The sequence below is a fragment of the Emydura macquarii genome, unplaced genomic scaffold (genome assembly GCF_026122565.2).
Source record: "Emydura macquarii macquarii isolate MOO-44397 ecotype Brisbane River unplaced genomic scaffold, CSIRO-AGI_Emac_v2 contig_1253, whole genome shotgun sequence".
Lineage (NCBI taxonomy): Eukaryota > Metazoa > Chordata > Testudines > Chelidae > Emydura > Emydura macquarii.
Window position 1 is genome coordinate 97,067,749 of NW_027131390.1, and position 21,805 is coordinate 97,089,553.

Below are 21,805 nucleotides of genomic sequence, written 5' to 3' on the forward strand. Positions count from 1 at the left end.
AAGGCGGGTGAAGGCGTTTGCAGCTGGGGGGGGGACGACACGGAGCGGGAGACCCGCCCCCCCCTCCCGGCTCGCGGGGGGCTGCTCCCGCCGAATGTGTGTGTGTGTGTGTGTGTGAGTGACAGCGCCGCGTCGCGCTGCCGAATTCACTTGCTCCAGCGAGCGGCGCGCGGCGGCGGGACGCGGCTGGGAGCCGGGACTGTCGCCCCCGCGGCTCCTTCTCCTCTCGGCACCTGCCTGGCCGCGGAGAAGGGCGGCCCGGGGAGCCGCTGCCGCCGCCGCCGCCGCCGCGCGGGGCGCGCGCGCTGCGGTAATGCCAGACCCTCCCCTCCCGGGGCGGGGGGAGCCGGCCACGTCCCGGCGCAGCCAGGTGTTTGGCGTCTGTCTGCGGCTGCCGGCGGCCCAGTGACCCGCCAGCGCGAGCGCCTCGCTCGCCTCGGGGCGCGCGGCGCTTCCCCTCGGTGCACTCTCCCCACCGGCTGGGCTGGAGCTGGAGGGGACATTGCGTTAGCTGGGGAGAGAGAGAGAAAGAGAGGGGGGCGGCTGCTGCTCGGTCCTTCCTCCCCCCCCCCCGGTCATTTGCTGCTGCTGCTGCTTTGCCAGCTCCGGGAGAGGAGGGAAGCTTGTGTCATGCAATCGGTGCCCGGTCCCCGAGGCTGAAGTCGCCGCGAGAGGAAGTGCCGCCCGCTGAGCCCGCTCGCTGCGATGACAGCCATGAAGGAGCCGCAGGCGCCGCCGAACCCGGGCAGCGGCAGGGGCAGCCAGCCTCCGCAGCAAGACCAGGTAAGAGTTTGCAGGAACTACTCGCTGGGGGGGGGGGGGGGTTGGTTCCTCTCGCCCCTCTTCTCCTAGACGCTTGGAGATAAATCGACCTCAAATGCGCGTGCTCCCCCCCCACCCCCTCCCCGCGTCTCCATCCCTGACTCCAGACGAAGTTGCAGCAAGCGGTGGGTAAAAGTAGTTCTGTGGGAGCAGGGCAAGGCTGCGGGGTGTTGGGGCAGGTGGGCTGCTGCTGCTGCTGTTGCAGCTATACAGCCCCTTGCCGTGCTGGGGATGCAGCCGCCCGAGTGGAGCACTTGGCTCTCCTGCAGGCGAGGGGCGCCTCGGACGCATCCTCGGCAGCTGAGACCAAGCGTTCGAGTGACCTTTCCCCAGCGTGCGAACGGAGCAGGGAGCGGGGCCAGCCGCCTGTTGGCCGTAGAGGGGCAGGATAGAGCGGGAGGGAGATTCAGGGGCTGTGCTGGGAGGGTTATTTATGTTTAAAGGAGTCTGGATTTGAGACGGTCTCCCAGGGTGTCTCGGCTGCGGGGCGGTGTGGCTGCTTTCAGGTGGGTCCTGGGGAATTCAGAAAGCAGCCGAGGGCTGCGGACTTGGGTCCTTGCGCTTTCCGGGCTCCTGTAATTCGAAGGCGAGCGGTTTGGATTGGCTCATTTCCATCGTCTCTTCCTCCCCACCCCGAGAATCGGGCGGGAGTTTGTGCTCCTGCTTCCCCAAGTTGCATGGAGTCACACAAATACACGAAGTGATCGGTCTCTATATAGATGTGTCACGTTTACATCAATTAGTGGCTCTAAGTGGAGGCTGTCAGCTATCACGTCGGTGGACAGTTATGGCACTCCAGACAGGAGCAGGCTGATACGACCAGAGATGGTGCTGTACGCTCAGGATACACTGGGAAACGGTGCAAGTCTTTCCATGTTAGTCCCTTTAGCTGCTAAGCGCTAGGAGTGGGCATGAAAGGAATGTGATAACCTTAAACATGGGGCGCTGGGGAAATCGGTTAAGGTCTCTTCCTGCTCCCGAGGTAGAAAGCGAGATCCCTAGAACTGTGGGGAAGGCTGGGTCTTTAATACGGTAGGAATTCAACACCCATCGGTTATAATATAACGCTGCACTCTCCTCATCCCTGTCTGTTCATCCCCCTGGCAAATGTGTGAGCAGTTTGGCTTGATGTAGATGGTGAGCAAGATTATTTACTAGCCTTACAAGTGTTAGAGCAGCATTTCATACAGCCTTTTCAAACTCATGCTGCTAAAAGCCTTCGCACTGTGGTTATGTTAATAAATGGGGCTGTCTGGAATGCTATGTGTCTCGTTACAATACGACAGCATAGCAAGCAGTTTCAATATATATATTCCTTGGCCAACCAGGGGAATGTCTGTTAGCAGAAATAATCTTTCAGCATCACAAACCTTAAGTTTTATTAACAGGCTCACTGTTATATCTCACTGGTGCTCGTGGGTGATGGTACTAATACATTAGAAAAGATTGGTCTTGTGAACACTCCTTCATGAAATCTCTGATCACTAACCTGTGACCCCAAATGGTTACTGCAGAGTTTGAAATGGTGGGAGGGAGAGGGGAGCAAAGAACAGAATATAAATGCTGAAAATAGTGCACCTAACCTCTTTGGTGTGTAGCTGAGTCCAGCTGATCATGATTTTGCATTGCCTACAAAACACCTGAAATTTGCAAAATCACAAAGATTCTTTGTAAGATTACATTTGCCTTCCATGCCTTCAAGCCTGACATGTCCCAATTTTTGTGTTTGAAACTAACATTTCAAAACATAACCAAGATAAAAATTATAAATCACATTTGTTTCATTGTCAAACTAACGGATATATTTGTAAATCCTATCACAGAAACAATGTATTGGATGAAAAAAACACATTTTGATATTTAAAAGTCATGTTCCAAGTTTGTGTTAATTTAAGTATAAGGACCCAATCCTGCAAACATTTATATATGCTTAACTTTAAGTATGTCAGCAATCCTGTTGACTTCAGTGGGACTACTCGCATGAGTAAATTTAAGCATGTGCATCAATGTTTGGAAGATTGGGCATACGTGTATGCATTCTGATATTCTTTTTTGTGATGTTGAATAAAGTATTCCATTTTGGCTTGTTTGAGGAGGCTTTCAATATTCTGAATAAATTGAATGCATCTATTATAATAGTTTGAGACAGAATGACTGGGTTATTGCTGTCAGCACTTCCTATTATGTGTACAGAATGATTAAAGTTTACAGCAAGTCAGCTGGTGCAGGCATTTGTTGCTACTATATGATCAATCATAGGCATTGGCAGGGCTCTCTAATTTCAACAAAACATTGTATCTGCTTATGTTTAGAAAGAGACTGGTCTTGTCAACATCAAAGATGGTTGAACCTACCCACTCACTATGGCTTTATTTTAAATTAACACACAGCTGAATTACCAAAAGGGCCTATTGCTGTTGAAGATTCAAGGGTCTGCTCACATGTATCTGTGTTAGATACTTCATATGGCCTCTGTAAGAATCGTTTCTGAGCACATCACAATCTTTAACATATTTTTCCTCAGAACACCCTTGCAAGGTAGGGAAATAGGTCTATCCCTGCTTTACAGATGGGGAACTGAGGTCCACAGAGACTAAGTCCAGGTCTACACTAGAAACTGCTGTTGGTGTATTAATGTTGGATTTATTGTCACATTTCTATACTAGCAAAAGCCCTTGTGTAGATGCAGCTTATACCAGCAGAAAAGTGCTTTTGAAGGTATAGTTTATTTTGCTTGCTGAACCACAATACGCTATACTGGCAAAAGCACTCTTTGCTGGTATAAGCTGTGTGTGTATTAGGAAGGTTTGCTGGAATAGTTATGCAAGCAAACAGGAATTTAGGAGTCCTGGGTCATTGAGTCCATTTGCCTGCCATTGCAGTCAACACTGATATATAATTCAATTCTTAAATTTAACAAGTTCTGAGTAGTTAAGGTGTTTGTCCCTATTGTGCTCATTGGAAAACTGTGCCAGAACCTCACCTCTCTGATGGCTAGAAAGCTGCTTCTAATTTACCTCCTAAATTTATTCATGGCCATTTTATACCCATTTGTTCTTGTGCCAACACTGGCCTTTAGCTGAGAGAGCTCTTCTTCCTCCCTGGTATTTATCCCTCCCCCGCCCTCCATGTGTTTAGAGAGAGCAATCAAATCTTTTCCTCTCTACCCCAACCTTAGCCTTCATTTTGCTAGGCTAAAGAAGCCAAGCTATTTCAGCCTCTTTTCATAAGATAGGCTGTTAATTGCCTACAGTTTTCTAGTGTCAGCCTTGCCCAAGAGACTTGCCTGAGGCCACACAGAAAATCTGTGCTGAAGCAAGGAATTGCTCGTGGCTCTTCTGCAAACACCTAAGCACAGATGTACCTTTACTTATGTGAGCAGTCAGACTGAAGTCAATGGGTTTGCTGCAGTTAAGTGTTTTCTGGATTGGGACCTGAGTTATCCCTGTAAATTACAACCAGCTATTAGAGGGACTCTCCTGGTTAAATAAAGGCTTACTTTACTGACTGAAATGTTAATGGTCACTTACTTAGAAAAAAATTTGGTATAATTTCTCATCTAGCAATTTCCTCAAGATGGTATTTGTAAACCAACTTTCCTCTGGGGCAAAACATCTATGACTGTATGTCATTCCCCCTCAATCCCTTCCTTTCAATGTCCCCTCTCCCTTCACTTTTATTTCCATTCTCTTGTTCCCTCCTAACTAAACTCATTCTGTTTGTGTTATTCCTCTTTCCCCCACACTGTGGGTATGTCTACACTGAAATTGGGTGTGTAGTTATAGGATTTGTAGATATACCCAAGCTATCATTTTGTCTAGCTTGTGTACTGGAAGCAGGGAAGTTGTGACAGCATAGATTTCTGCGCTGCCTAGCTACCTCAGTTATTACTCAGGTGTACAGCCTGCAATGAAACTGTGCTGTCTCAGCTTCTCTGCTATTGGTAAATGAGCTAGCTACATTAAAACTGGCTCATGTATGTTTACACATGCAGCAGTCACACTCATTGATTGCATTATATGCATATTGTGTGTCTGTCTTGTTGATTTTTAAATTGCAGGCTATGCAGGGCAGAGACTGTCTACTGCTTTTTGTTTTTGTACAAGACCTAGTATAACGGAGCCCCATTTGTGGTTGGTCCTTAGGCAAGATTGTAATAAGCAGTACTATTGCTGTTTTTTAGAGAGAACTTTGATAAATTAGCCACATTCATTCCAAACCCTTTGTTAAATGATTGCTGCCGTTTGTTTCTAAAATTACATTTTTATGTTATCATACTTTATCTGCATAGAGGAAAATACTTTTAAAATTACTTTTATTTCTGCTGAAATCTGTTGCCTGAAAGCTTGCTTCAGAAATTATTTAAGCTTTCTGAGTTCTACCTGTGTAATACAGCAAATGGCATTTGTCAGTCTGTAGTTTTTAACAACTGCCCAAGGTCTCGGACCATAATAGTTCTTCGTGATCATAATCCTCCCCACCCCTTCCCTTGTTGTTTAATAGTCAATAGCCACAACAAATTTGGAAAACATACAGAATCTGTATGACATGCCAGTTGATGCATGTTGCTTTCTTTGCAGATGAAAAACTAAGATAATTCCTCTCCGTATTAACATTGTGATGCTTCAGTCTGTTTACCAAAAACAAATCTACGCCACCTGGTGCTGCTTGCTGTTCTTTGTGTGTACAAGCAAAGAGATGTTTGAAATTTCTAATTGTTTTCCCCTGTGTCCCTATTATTCTCTCAAACTTAAGTACTGTTTTTTAAAATTCAGTTTTAAAACACAGCAAGCTAAAATTTTCTCTAGTAGTTCTGAACTACAGTCCATTACTGCAACTCAGTTCATATATTTTTAAAATAGATATATGGAAGTGAAAATTAATTGTGTGCTATTGTACTAAGACAGGTGATTATTGGTTGAGCACAACAGTTATAGTTAAATGTATAATATATAGACAAGCAGAGCCTGCTCTAGCTCCTGTTGAAGTCAGTGGGAGTATGAGTATTGCCTTTATTGTAAAGTGCAGTGGATTAAAGGGCAAGAAAGTTAAAGTCTTCCTTTCTCAGGGCTAAGTTCTGAAAATTTAAGATGTAGAAAATACCCTATTAAGTTCAAATAAATTTGACCTCCAAGGGAGTTTTATCCCTGTATTCATCAAGGTTCAGTTTTCAGTGAATAAAAAGTGAAATAGTCTAATGTCTTCCATGTGTTCCTTCACCATGTTACAGTGGTTTCCCAAAACTAGGCCCTGATCCTGCAAAGAGGAGTGAATTGACAGACACCTGTGCCTGCCCAGACCCCCATTCACTTGAATGGGTTTCAGCATGGACAGAGGAATCCCCCCACATGGATCTCTTTGCGGGATCAGGACCTTGGGGAACACATAGTTTGTGTTGTGGTGGACAGTCCCATTAGATTAGTTTTCATATTTCTAATTTTTAAAAATTATTTTCTGTTTTTCAAAAATATACAGAATTTTGTGAATTTTTACGTTACGTGGTACATGTAGACATAAGAGATGGTAGTGAGCATTGACCTACTTTTAATGTGATATCCGTCTATCTGTTGTAAGTATTCCCATTGTATCTGTGTATAAGTAATGATCTTGAAAAAGACTATCTGTTCACTCACAATTGTATTTTCCTGCTCAGATACACAGAGAAACTTCAACTCATATTACACACTAAACACAGTTTCAGCAAACTTGAAAACGTGTAAGATTTAGTGCTCAGTTGTAAAAGGTATCCAGCTCCAGGTAATGATTTTCTTAGGGATAGTCTACACTTAAAACTTAGTGTCACAGCTGTATTGGTACAGCTGTGCTGCTATAAGAGTGCTTATGTAGCTGCCGACATAATAAAACCACCTAAACAAGCGGCAGTAGCTATGTCTGCAGGAGAGCACCTCCCACTGACATAGTGCTGACCGCACAAGCGTTTATGCCAGAAAATTTATGTCACTCGGGGGTGTTTTTTTCACACCCCTGAGCGACAAAAGTTTTGTTGGAATAAGTGCCAGTGTAGACAAGGCCTTAGACATTTTTTCCATATGCTGTGTTTGTGTTTTGAGTTTGCTTAAGGCTGAAATAAGAAGTGCTATTACAGTACAAAATCAAAAGTGACTTTACATTTCTCCATGTTCTTGTAGCTTGCTGTATTTTTGACTTGTAATATTATTGCGATATATCAAATGTTTTGATTTTTGTGGGTCAGTACAAAGCCAGATACATCAGGTTTCTAAGGTGGAAAAATGAGGAAGAGGGGAAAAAAGAAAGCTCTTTTATTATCCCCACAATATTTTTTTGGAAACAGTTAAGAAAATTTAGATTCAGATTCAGTTTCTTACACCGGATGTGAGCCATGCCATTTTCATGCTGAACACAGAGAGAAATATGACAAACCTATATTACATGTCAAGTACATGAATGGCAGCGCAAGAAGCTTATTTGAAGTTGCATTAATAATCCTGCTACAAGGTTAGAACTACAGTAGAACCAAGGAGTTACAAACACCAGAGTTATGAACTGACCCAGTTAACCTCACCTCATTTAGAACCGGAAGTACGCAACCAGGCCGCAGAGACCAAAAAAGACCCCACAAAAATCCCTAAAAAACCCAAACAAACATTACTATATTAAACCTAAACTATCAAAAAATTAAAAAGAAAGTTTTAAAAAAAGATCTGACAAGATAAGGAAACCGCTTCATTTAAATTAAGATGGTTAAAAGCAGCATTTTTCTTTTGCATGGTAAAGTTTTAAAGCTGTATTAAGTTAATGGTGTAAACTTTTTAAAAAACATCCATAACGTTTTGTTCAGAGTTATGAACATTTCAGAGTTATGAACAACCGTTAGTCCCAAGGTTTTCATAACTATGAGGTTCTACTGTGTACTTTGCAGGAATCGGATATTAGGGGAATGCACAGAGCAAGTGAATATTCAAATAGTTCACTCTGCCTTGAATTGTCCATCTCCTGACAAGTGGCCACATATCCTTCATTCACAAGTCTGGTTTTATACAAGGGGCGAAATAAAGTTTGGGGCTGGAGAAAAATAAGCACATTTTCCTTTTCAGATCCATATCCTGATCGCCTTCCCCCACAGGACGACTCCTCATGATTTCAGTGGGACCGCTTACATGCGAAGGACAAACAGGATTGGGCCCTAAATAGCATGACCCATGCAGGAGCAGGACTGTGTGTTCTAAACAGGCTATTTGTGTCCAGGCATCCAGGGTGTTTGCTAAATTCATACCAGGAGTATTTAAAATGTGCTGTTAAAAATTCAGGAGTTTGGAAGCAAACTTTTAATTGAGTAACTATATAGAGCTTAGTCCTACAGATCTTCCGCAGGTGAACCTTCCATTGGCTCTTTAACGTATTGACCATAGGTAAACAAATCGGTTAGACTAAAATTCACATACTTATTGCAGAGGGCCCAATCATTGAGTACTTAAGATCAAATCCTCGCCCCAGCAGCCACACTGAGTGACTGGCTGTGCACTATGCAACTCGAAAAGGGCGAAAGGGAAAGGCTCTGTAACCTAAAGAAGGCAGCTTCAAGACCATAGTCATTAGGCTGGAGGGCCTTTCACTTCTGTTTGTTGGGCTCTTCACCTCTGTAGAGGTGGGACTAGGATTTGCCTCTTCACACAATATTTAAATGGGACTTCTGTGGTGTAGCAGATGTTGCATGGTTCTTACACACTGGAATAATTTTTTCTTTTACAAAGTGTCTAAGTTAGCCCTAGGAACTTTAAAATATCTGATACACCATGTATGTTCAAATACAATTTCTGTGACTCTTTTTGGTAACTTCCCAAGTTAAGGTATTGCACAGGGCAAGCTACTTTGATAATTAAGGAGAAGGAAGGGTTTAAGCAAACTAAATTGCTGTTAATAGTAACATTCCACTGTCTGAAAGGCCTTTTTAGCTTTGTTTATTAAATTTTAAGGCATTCAGAGACTTTCATGGATGTGGTACAGAGAAATAAATATTCATATGCATTTTCATGCTGGTAAAAGGTGTGAATTTAATCCCTGAATCTGTATCGGGCCTAATCCCACTGAAGTCAGTGGAAGTCTTTCCATTGATCTCCCTAGGCCTTGCATCAGGTTTCATCTGCTGTAAGTCTTTTAGCATGTCCTACTTTATACTGCTCATAATTAACCCTTCTTTCATATTACACTGAAGGAGTTAGACAGGAAGGTGAGTAACTGCCTTCAAGTCCATTGCCAGTGATGCCCTTAAGTCTTCTGACAAGAGGTAGCTATAATTTGATGACAAACTCTTTCTCACTATTAGAAGACCTACGTCATTTCTCAGTTCAAGCAGTAATCATAAAACCTGTGCTGTTTCAAACTCTGCACCTTTTCACTTTAATCATACAGTTCTTTTATGCTCCACTAAGCTGTATTGAATAATGTTCATGAATATATGATAGTAAAAAGAATAATGCTGATGGTGACTGATGATGATAAATTACAGTATTTATCCATTAGGAAGGACATTGGATGACCTAGAGAAGCAATGGCTGAAGCTAGAAAACCTTTCATAATTGTTCTTAATACCATTAGGAACTTGAACATACCTTATTATATAAAGATTCTGTAAACAGTGAGTGATTCAAAACCAAGATAAAAGCGCTCTGACGTTTTGAGACTTATATAAGATAATCAATTAGTAAGTATAAAATTGCTTAGTGATTTAAAAAAAAATAGAAGTTACTTTAATAGAGCTGCTTGGAACATGCTGTTTCATTGAAGTGGAAATGTTTTGTGGAAATGTATCTGTTTTTTGTGTGTGAGGGAAGGAATGGTGTGGCATGATGTGGGAGGGAGGGGGGAGAGAGAGAGAGCAAGCGAGTGAGCAAAAGTGAGGGGCTCATTCTCTAGCTTAGTGGTTATGGCACTGGCCTGGGGTGTGGGAACCCAAACTTCAAATCCCTCTCATATCTGACTGAGAATTGATGTGGGATATAATTTTTTTCTGAATTAGGCAGAGGAGCAGGGACTTGAAGCTGGGCCTCCTACATCCCAAGCTGGACTATGCATACTGAAAAGCTTAGTCTTTGAGCCAAAATGGATATTTTGATGCACTTCAGTTTTTGTGCATTCAAAACATTTTGGTATCGTTCCAGTGCAGAACAAAACCAAACATCAAAACCTCAAAAGTTGCAATGGACATGGAATTGTCATTCTCTAGTCATCTTTATCCTTTAAAAATTTTGGAGAGTGTCTAGGGTAATATTTTCAATTGACATTCGTTTGAAAAGGAAAAGTGTTCTGTAGACTCCCTGAAAAGAAGCTAGATGAAGGTTAAGGCAGATTCTTCTGCAATATGGGTATGATTTCCAAATACTATAGGGAAAATGTTAAGCTTGTTTTATTATATAAGTTAAATGCTGAATGAGTACAGAGAACTAAATCAAGCAAACATCACTAATGAGACTGATCATTAATTCTGGGTCTGATTCTGCGTGTGTATATACTCCCCTCGTCACCTGACTACACAGTGAATGATGTGGTCCTCTGTCCCCTTTCTGCCTTGAGCACCTCATTGATTGACCAGGTTAATGTAGCTGAAATACATGGGGTCTGAGGCTTCCAGAGACCAGATTTGGGCTTAAGTAAAATCTTATCCAAGGATTTACCAGAGTGAATTTTGAGCTTCTCTCTAGAGCTGGGTGAGGGGAAGTTATCTTGAGGACATAGGGGCTGAATCTCATGCCCACAACTAATTCTGCTGGAGGGAGAGGTAGGCCAAATGACTACTGTAAATACAGAGAAAAGTACTACAAAAAACAATATTCTCCAAGTAGGTGTGTTTTCTGGATAGGAATTAGCTTGCAAGATTGTCTGCTCTTTCTTGAAAGAAACGTGCAATATCCCACAGTGTGAATAGCAAGAAAATAAAAATCCTGCAGGAATGTTTGTACTAAAGGCCTTCTTGCTCCAAGGCATAAATGATTGTATAGGGAAATTAGATGCTGTCAAGCATAAATATAAATTTAAATCTAGTCAAGGTAATAGACTCTTACAAAGTCAAAGATTCTGAAATGAGGGGGTAGCTATGCAAGGAAATTAGTTGTAAAATTTGCTTTTTATTTTTTTATCCAAACTATATTGTAGAGTTTTAGTGCACTGTTAGGCAGATGCTGTGTTCTGTCCCTGATGATGTGTCTGTATTTCAGTGGTGGTTGAAGTTCGTGTATAGAAGTCCAATGTTAATACTCTTAGCCCTAATGAAACCAAAGGGACTATTTACATGACTAATTGGTACTGGTAAAAGCACATATTTACACTACAATAACTTGTAGTATATATCAGTTTATCAAAAATTATTTGATGTCTCACAGGCTGATTTTATAAATGAAAATTTTAATCAGACTTTTTGTGAAAGTGGGTTGTCCCATATGTTATCATCATTATATTATCTTAACATGAGCTCCATAAAAGCAGATCCCTGTACCTCTGCAGATCTCGGTGCAGAATTGGGACCTCAATAAAAAATCTAATAGTAAAAGGTAGGTTGGATGTGTTTTAAATTGTTAGTTTTAAAGTTAATTGTTGATGAGAGGTATTTTTTAAAAAAATATGATTATTATTGACAGTGTCCCTTTAAGTTGAGATATTATAGAGTTGTTCTTGGGCTAGCTGTTTTAATTATTTTATTTATAATTCATTAAAAATAATGAATGTATTATTTTATAGTATCCCATAGAAAGCCCAGCAAAGACTGGTTTAAAACTGAATGCAATTAAAATTGATTTAATGACTTTTGTGTAATATATGTCAGTTTTTTTCCTCTTGGAAATTTATATATCAAAATATCTACTACTACTAATAATGGGGTGGGGGAAAAGGAAAAGAAGAAATTACTTTACAAAATTAAATACTGTTGGAATGTAGAATTATAAATTATCAAATAATCTTGAAAGTTATATGGCTTGGAAAATATTTTGATGAGAGATAGAGATGCAAAATGTTTTAAATCACATCTTAAACAATCTGCTGTCTGTGTGGATTCCGGGGCCAATGCAGAGCCTCAGGGAAGTCATTTGGGCATTGTATGAGTCCTAGGTTCTGCACAAATGGATCAGGTAGCAGGATCAGGGCCTGTCTGTATTTGGTAAAGGAACGATGTTGCCAGTTTGGGTTGAATTGATGACATCCCCTCCCCCTTTTCTTTACAGCATATTCATCAATTCCCAGTGCACTGTTATGTTTGTAAAATTGTCATTCTCAGATGACATATTATCATGAAATATGCATGTCACAGCTCTCACCAGAAATTCCACATCTCTAAAGCAGATAGCTCAATTTGAAGTTAACCTCTATTTTATGCAAAATATAGTGATTGCAGAATTCTTGTTCCCCAGAAATAAGTATAATTACCAGGGTTATATCTTAACTTTTCTCCCCCTCTTGGAATATGTAAGATAATTTGTCAGCCTTCTCTCAATAAGACATTTTTATTGCAGAAAAAGCTGAGATGTCAGGAGAAGGAAATAGTCACAGGCAGTCATGACTTCATTTCTTGTGAAGTCTGCTTTTAGGTGTGTATAGGAAGGGGAATATGCCTGTTCTGTGCCCTGTCACAGGTGATGGGAAAGAAGACTACTTTATATCTTCAGCAGAGCTGAAGACATGAAGACCCTAATGATCTTCCTGCATTATGGGAGAGCTGGTGAGAGCTGGAGGAGAAAAAGAGCACAGGGTGTAGGCTCTAAAAGGCATTTAAGCCCTAATCCTACAAATGTATCCTGGTGGACTGATCCTTGTCTCCATACAGAGTACCATGACAGTCTTTCCCTTCCTGTTGGTGTTAGCTAAGAAGACAACCCTGACAATCTCCTTTTCCCCCCTCCATATTCTCTCTTTAGACAATTTCATCTGAAACTGTATTATAAATTACCACCTCTGTATGAGTTATTCTCAAAACTTCCTCTCTACTCTCTCTTTCCAGCTTTTCTTGTATCTCTCCCATTTCATTTTGGATTTCCCACCACCCTGAACTCAGTACTTTTACATCACAGCTTTCTATCAATCTTGCACATAAGCTCCACCGCCTCCTTTCTGTATCAACAGTGACCACTCCCCATCTCTCAGACACGCAGTCTCTGTGTAATCTGTGTCTCTTCACTCTCTTTTCCTTATGTCTCTTCTCTTTATAAGTCCAGTCTCATTTCCTTATTCCTAGGATACATCTACACTGCAATAAAAGGCCCATGGCACCATTGTGGTTGGCCTGGTTCAGGTAACTCAAGTTCATGGGGTGCAGGCTGTGAGGCTAAAAATTGCAGTGTAAATGTTTGAGATTGTGCTAGAGCCTGGGCTCTGAAACCCGGTGTGATGTGTGAGTCCCAGCACCTGGGCTCCAACCCGAGCCTGCATGTCTACTCTGCAATTTTTAGCTGTGCAGCCTGAGCCCTGTGAGCCAAGCCAGTTGACCTGGGCTCTGAGCTTTTATTGCAGTGAAGAATTACTAGCTTGATTCGATGAGTTAAAAGGCTCCTCAAAAGATAGGACAATGAAGAATGTAATAAACATATCACCAGTGGCTTTCAATAGCCTCAGAAGCATTAGTGGTTTAATCCTTTCATTGAAAAGTGATGCATCTAATACTGCGCTGAGAAGGTAGTTAGGCTTGAGGGCATGGAAAGCAGCCATGCAAGGTAAACACCTGTGTCACAGTGATCGCCTACCCAAACTTCCTGAATTATGTCCCATTCCAGCCGTTCTATTCAGCTGGGTCTTCTGTAGACATGGGAAGGAGGCAGGATTTGCCCCCTAATAATAATAATTTTTAAAATTTCATTAATATAGGATAGGGTTATGATTTTAAATGCACAACAGTCAATAATAAACTCACTGCAACCACTGTGATTGTTACATAAGACTTATTTACATTACAATAATGTAATGTTTTGCCTTTAATAACTTTTAAATGGTGATATCTTGCCACAAGAGTTTGGAAGGAGAGTTCCTTGCCTCTAGCTCTCCTCGTATGTAGCATGAGGTAAAGGAAAACCAAAAGTTATACAACTTCAGAGGATGTAATTTACTACACCTTTTGAGCAGCATTGACTTGTATGCCAACACATGGCACATCTTTTATTTATTTACCTTTCTGTTCAATAAAAAATATGTTCGCCATGGCAACCTTGTATCTCATGGAATATACTCTGAGATAAAGAATACCTCCTAAAAGAAACATGTGCAGAGTAATATATCATGTCAACATGGGAATATTTTTCAGCGTACAAAGAAAGAAAAATATTCCTCATACTAAAATGTCATTTTCATTGAGTTTTTTCATTTCATTTTATTTTTTTTAGTTCTAAAAGTAAGAAATAATTTTCTCTATTTTTTTTCCACGTTTTCCTGCAATCACATTAAATACATTTTCTATAGGAAACTATAAAATATATTTGCCATAAACCTTGTATCATTTCTGAGCCGGAGCCCTTCCCTTTGTGAAGTATCAGATATGCCAGTGGCATGTCAGCCTTTGCTATTAACTGAACTCATATTTGCCAGCCTGATTAAACTGTCTCCAACTTTTGACTGTAATGAATAGTGCCCTATTATTGGATTTTCCCATCTCTTCCTTCCAAAGGGTCACTGCCAAGATAAAAATTGACAACGTTAAGCAAACAACTGTTCTTAGCTACTTGTTTGCTGCTATTAACACCTTTTAAAAAGTACTAAAACAGAAGTTGTACAATTCCCTTTACTCTTCATTATTTGTGCTGTTTCTTTACATTATGCAATTTTATGGGGGGGCTTACATACAGTGAAAAATCAGTGAAGGGTCTGATGATTCACATACTTAATTATGTGCTGTACTTAATGCGAGTGAAGAATCCCATCAAAGTCAACAGGACTAGCTAAATACTTAAATGTAAACATCTGCTTATGTATTTGTGGGTCTCAAAATGTATGCATTTCAAACAGTGTAGGAAAATGTATTTAAAAGCAATTGTTCTTGCGGAATTAAAAAAAAAAAGATTGAAACTATTTTTTTTTTTTTTTGCACCTTGAATCTTAGCCTCAAAAATGTAAGAAAATTTTTTTTTGATGTAATAAAAATATTGTTGGCACAGTCCTCCTTTAAGGCTTTTTGTTCAAACAGTTGTGGCCTTCATAATTAAGATAGTGTCAGTTAGCTTAGTTAATGTGACGCCTAATTGGGAGGCTGAGATATCCCTGCGTTCAAGAACAGCTGAATATGCGAGCAAGTGAGAGAATGAATATAAACAAGGATAAGAAAACATTTAGAAAAGTCTTATGTAGGTTTTTAAATTGTGCCATATTATGCTATGTGGTCATTGAGACAGATCAAACATTTTTGTTTTGGCAGAGGAGTTTAACCCCAATGATTGTGACTAGGTTTTCAATACTTGTACATGGGCTGATGTGTCTAAAAAGTGCACCATTATTTGTCAAGGGAAAAAGGATGGTAGCCTGGGAATCAGCAGCATGAATTCTATTCTTGACTCTACCACAGCATTCCTGTTTGAAAAATATTGGCCTCAGAGACTTGCCCAAAGTGTCCACTTGAGTGCCTTATTTCTACTGGCAAATTTGAGATTTATCTAGAATTGGCCACTAAAACACTGTGGCATTCAAATTAAGTTGACACTTTTGCAACTTTAGTGTTGTAGGCACCCTGTACTTCAGGGGCCTTGGGACTTAATTGGGAGTTTTACAGTTGGGAAGATCCTGGGAGTCTACAACTCCCTTGAGGCCTTGGGGAAAAAGGAGAGAGACTCTTTCCCTTCCAGGGAGTCAGAGAAAAGCATGTGGGGACTTTATTTTGGTGCTGGGGAGGAGTGCAGCCGAGGCTGGAAGCTGCTGCTGGGGTCTGGAAGCAGCTGCTGAGAACCTGCTAGAGTTTGATCAAGCAGGGAGCTTCGGAGGTTGGTGGCATTGCCCAAGCAGGGCAGGGATTGAGCCTGGAGCTGACTGAGGTGGGCCTGCAGTGAAGATGGTGTGAGTGCCCTCCCACCCGCACTCTTTTGTTTGGGGCAGGGCTTGTAAAGGAAGGGGCACAGCAGAGAGACTTTGACTGGGCCTGAGGAGAGGCAGAGAGAGAGTCCCTTCAAGCAGGGCCAGGACTGCAGACATTGGGTTGGGCCAACTCCAAATCTCCAGCTTGATACCTGGGCTGAACGGATACACACTGAACTAACAGAGTGCTGTCTCCTTCAGATCTTCAAGCGTGCCCACACAAGCAAGGGGTTAGGGCTCTGAACTCTAGGAGTGTACACTCCAGAGGTGGGGTAAATAGTGGCAGTGTAAATGCCAGCTAGACAAATTTCATTTATTACTGTATACTACATTTATTAATTGATTTACTCAACTGCCCCTGTGGATTTAAAATAGTAATGATGTTTAATTTCAGTCTGTTATGCCATATTTCCTTAATTTGTTAAATAAAAGTGTGTTAACTCTAATTTAAGTATATTGGATGTTTAGTTTGCATAATTGCAATTGTTAAGTTAGACCTACATCACAGATTATTATTATTATCGTTAGAAAGGTTTAGTCCTGGAAGCTCCCAAGGCCCGCTATTGAGTGTGTGCAGAGGCCAGCCAGGTGGAGGCACCACCAGTTTTAAAGTAAAGGGACTGCAGCAGAGGGGTGGATAGAGGATTCCCACCTATCCTACATCATCACTGGAATACTTAGGATCTTCTTTGTTGTCAGCAACCTTAGGCACCCTTGCACACCGGTGAGTGTTGCCTGCTCCCAAGAAACCCAGAAAAGGAAGGGGCTTACAGTCTTTAATCTCTCCAAGTCTCAGTTTCCCATCAGTTAAATAGAGATAATAAATCCTTGCTGTCTCACAGGGAGGGGAGTTGTGATGCTATGTTTTTGATGTGCTTTAAGATCCTTGAATGAAAAGTGCTATAGAAGTGCTAAATATATTATGGTCATAATACCAAACGCATGCAGGAAAGGTAGAATTTTTTTTACAGTTATTCCATGCTGACTGCCTGAAGGAGGGTCTAGGTTTTTGCTGAACAGACTAAATTTTGGGACAATATTAAATCTTGTGATCCATAGTGTCTGCCATAAAGGTAGAGTTTTCACTATTGCAGTATCACACTTTGGTGGTGCTGTGTTGTTTCAGGCATAGTAGTAGCTCATTCTGTTACCGTAAAGCAACTGTAGTGGTGTGGGTTGTCAGTTAGCATGACCAAGATTTTTGTTTGGTGCAGTATTCTGTAGCATCCACTTTCAAACCAACATCTGTGTGCCTGATCCTGCAAATACATACGTGCATGAGAACCTTTACATCTAAGTAGTCCCAGTGGTTTGAATGGAAACTACTCCCATGTGTAAAGTTTCTGACATACATGAGCATTTGCAAGATTGGGCTTTAAACTTTGTGCCTCAGAAAAAGCTGTGAAGTATTTCACATTATAATTACTTTATTTTTTTTTAAATCAAAGGAATGGCAGGATGAGTACTTTCTTTGTTTGTTTTCTGTGCTATCCCCTCCTTTATCCCTTGTTCTGGGAAAGCAGCTACTATTAAATCATAAGTGGTAGTTACACGTTGAACCATTGACTCCCATCTACTTATCCAATTCTGCAATCCCTTATTAGATAGCATAGTCATTAGTCTGCTGACTGCCTATACAATGCGCTTGTTGTATTGTTTTCAGTAGAACTTCTATTTGGTCTTACCTCTCCAACCATCCTTGGTGAAGACTGAGCCCATTCCTGCTGTCACTGAAATCAATACCAACAATGTCCGGTGGCTTCAGTGGAAGCAGAATGGGACTCCAAGCACATACCTATCATTCATTATTCTATATTCATTGAGGGCCTGATGCACAGATCTTTGATATCAATAGTAGTCTTTCCACTGACTTCAATGGAACTTGGAACAGAAGGCCCTATGCCTCCCACTTTATAGAGCACTTTGTAAGCTTTCAACTTTTCTTTTTCAACAGTCTGTTAGATACACGTATTGAAAATCAATTGAAAAAATACATAATGCACTTGAAATAACTTCGTTAAAGTAATTTTAATTTTTAAAGTATACTTAACTATTAAGCCAACATTTAAGTGATCATCTAATCCTTGAAGAAAATTTACCCAGAATGTGGTGGAATTATGGGCAGGGGATTAAAATTTCTTAGCTGTGAATGGGGAAGAGCCGGATCAGAGTAGTTCAGAAACTGTAATGCTCTCCTTTTGCTATGGTTTACCAAAGTTTCCTTAAAACAGTATTGGTGAGATGGGGAAGTTTTGGCAAAATTAAAACTTGAAATTAGTTTTTTCAGGTATTTTAATAATGTTATCTGTCTGTTTGTCTTCGCAAATGGAATCCATCATTTTGGTATCAGAGTTTCTAAATAATATAAGTGTAATTAACACACACACATCAACCATGACCTTTAATAAGGGCCATACTTGCTTTATTACACTAATAAAACACCATACATTAAAAAATTTATTGAAAATGAATGGGAGACAATTTTTTCAAACCTTGAATCAGACAAATAGTCTTTATTTGAGGAGTCTTATTGAGGTGAACACAGGCCTGGAAAAAGCTGTTTTACACCAAAGGAGAAAGCAGTCCACTGACCTAATTGGGATTGCATGTATGAACAACTGTTTGCAGGGGCAAGTCCATCATTTGTAATCCTTCACCATTACTCTTATCATACTATGAAAATTTATAGTCAGACTAATATATTCTAGAAATCTACCTAATGCCATTGTACTTACTGCAACAAAAGAATGTTGGTATACTCATATCACTTGAAGATGATGAAAAGCTTTCCTGTCCATTAATAACTGAGGAGGATGTTAGACAACATATACTAGGGATATACATTTTTAAATCATCAGGGCCAAATAACTTGCATCCAAGAGTCCCAAAAGAATTGACTGAGAATCTATAGCCTGCTGATGTTAATTATTAATACATCTTGAATACTGGAGAAAGTCCAGACGACAAAACTATAGGCCAGTTAGCCTAACATAAATAAAATAATATGAGTCTCAATTGATCAAGAATTACAAGATAGCAATAATTAATGCTAGTCAACATGGTTTTGTGAAAAATAGGTCTTGAGAAAGCAACCTGATTTTGTTCTTTGAGATTACAAGTGTGGTTGATGAAGGTAACTGTGTAGATATAATATACTTAAACTTCTGTAAGGCATTTGACTTAGTACTGCATAATATTCTGATTAAAATATTAGAACTATTTAATATCAATAGAACTCATAGTAAATGGGCTGAAAACTGGTTAAGTGACATTTCAAAAAGGAGTTGTCAATGGGGAATCATCATGGACTGGGGACATTTCTAGTGGGATTCTGCAAGAATTGGTACAAGGCCCAATGTTATTGAACATTTTTATGTTCAATCTTGAAGTAAATATAAAATGACGCTGATAAAATTTGAGGATGACACAAAGAGTGGCTGAATGAGAAATACTTATGAGGACAGGACAGTCATATAGACTGATGTGGATCATTTGGTTGTGCCATTTCATGCAAAATGAAGTTTAATACAACTAAATGCAAAGTTATACATCTGGGAACAAGGAACGCAGGCCATATCTACAGCATGGGGAAATGTATCCAGGAAAGCAGTGACTCTGAAAAGGATTTAGAAGTCATAGTGGACAAACAACTTACCATGAGCCCCCAATGTGATGCTGTGGCAGAATGGGACAATGTGAGCATTGGCTGTACAAACACAGGAAGAGTGTCCACAATTTTTAAAGGGTGTTGAAAAATTGGAGAGAGAGAAGAAAAGAGCCACAAAAATTATTTGAAGGCTGAAGAAAATGCCTTAAAGTGTGTGAGAGCAATCTGTTGAGTTTTATCAAAAAGAAAGTTGAGAGGTGACATGGTAGTACTTTTTTTCCCATCAAGGTATTTATACACTGGGTACTAAGGACTGTTTAATAGAGGAGAGACGCATAAGAAGAACCAATGGCTGGATGATGAAGCCAGTCAAATTCAAATAAAGCACAGTTTAAGTGAAGGCGATTTAACCTGTGGAACCAACCATCAAGGGAAGTGGTCAATTCTCCATCTCTTCATGTGTTCAAGTCAAGCTTGAATGCTTTTTTAATAAAGATATGCTTTTTTAGCCAAATACAAGTTAATTATATAATGATCTTGCTATTGTTGATATTATGTTTTGTAAATGGAGTTCTACAAAAAGTAGCAATTTTTGTCAGTGATATCTATTTCTTTTTTTGCTTGACAGTGATAAAAATCCATTCTTCCCTTTTTATCGGACATTGTAAATCTTAGTCATGATAGTTAAAGAATAATAGGTTATTTTATGTATGCTGTAAAGAAGAACAAGTTCTGCAAAAGGATTATATGCTTAGATGTGTGAAACTTTCCTGTCAGGGAGGTTTATGTTTAGAATTCTGCATAGCTTCAGTCTGCTTACCCCCTTGGGTCCAAGTGCTGCAGATCTGGCTGTGGGAAAGCTTTGGGGATCTGCACGTTTCCTGCACATGACCAGTGGTCATCCATTTGCTAGTTGTATGTCTGGGGTGCACTTACTATATTAAGTGCATGTCCTTGGTTAAGGACCCCTGCTCTAGCTACCAGCACTCTCCAGACTTCTTGGCTCTCTCTCTCTCTCTGAAAGCACAAAGAATTCAATTATAAAGGTCTAACTTACTATGTACCTTTTGGGAAAGGGAAGAAAGAAGTCATTTCCTCATCTGCAGTATCTCACTTGAGCTATTTCAGTACAAGAAATCCAATATGTCTGCCTCATGAACAAGCAAAATAGCATTTCAAGTAAGGCCAATCTAAAAATCTGTTATGTTTTGGTGGCTTTAGCAGATAAGCATTTGGCCATGCATAGGAGTAATGTCTCTTTAGCAGAACTGCTCCATGGGTTTAGTAGCTGTGGTATATAAGCGATTCACTACCTCTGGCGTGGTCTACACTTTCGCACTGGGTCGATGGGAGATAAGCAAACTACGTGCTTTAGAATGTGTATCTCCCGTTGACCTACTTACGCTCCCTTACTGCGGGGTCGTCTTTGCGCTGTGCTGACGGGAAGTGCCCTCCAGTTGACACAGCATTACTCTTTTCTGGGGGAATGGAGTTACTGCATCGAATGGAGAGCACCTCCGGGATCAATTGAGTGGGTCTCCATTGGCCGCTCAATCGATCCTGCTGCGTCAATCCATGAAGCCTGACACAATGGAATCAGTGTAGACAAACCCACACAGGTGGAATATTTTTGTTCCCAACAGGATCTTGTTTCCAGGCAGCTGACATAGAAAGATTTAGAATTGAGCATGTGTCAAAGCAAAAATGTTCCTTTTTGGCTAAACCATACCCTCTTTTTTGAAATACACTCTCATGTGGATCTGGTGAAAAGCTAGCTTTTGTTTAGTAAATGGAAACATTTGTACCAGGGACAGTTATGCACTGAAATGAAGTTGTCTCTATTTCTACTAGGGATCATAGATTCAGACCATAGATTTAGCAAGAGGATTTTGCCCTTAAGGACTTTCCTGCGGTTCTTGGTATACAAGAAACCATGCAATGAGATTAAATTATTCAGTAAGTGATTTTCAAAGTAATTAAAGCTTCTAGGATTTAATCTTGTATGTATGTAGATTAAAAATGAAAGTTGATTTAAATTACGATAAAGGGAAGTTTGTTCAGAAACGTCAGACAGTAATGCCCCTTTTGTGGCTGGTAGAACATTGTTGAGCCTAGTTTTTAATACAGAACATTGAATCTATTATTCTAGCACAATTTTCCCAAGTGACCGTGCAGAGTGGGTTTTTTTTTAAGAGGGGGATGAAATTTGATGTATTAAGCCCCTGGAGAACTTATTTAGAGCAGAACATTTCTTCTTCTGTCAGATATCTGATTTATAAACAATTTAAGACTTTTTGTGTTTTGCCAGAGCCAAACAAGATGTACAAAACTCAAAAGGATTAAGAAACGGATCCAAGTATC

General features: G+C 40.4%; 1 protein-coding gene across 1 annotated transcript in view; it reads left to right on the forward strand.

Annotated features, from left to right (window-relative positions):
• Positions 1–277: 277 nt before the first annotated feature.
• DPP10 (dipeptidyl peptidase like 10) overlaps positions 278–21,805 on the forward strand; it is a 397,481-nt gene continuing 375,953 nt past the window's right edge. Inside the window, exon 1 of the mRNA XM_067549556.1 lies at positions 278–783. Within this exon, the coding sequence (XP_067405657.1) occupies positions 706–783 (78 nt within the window). The 5' untranslated portion in view covers positions 278–705. The remainder of the gene's footprint in view (positions 784–21,805) is intronic.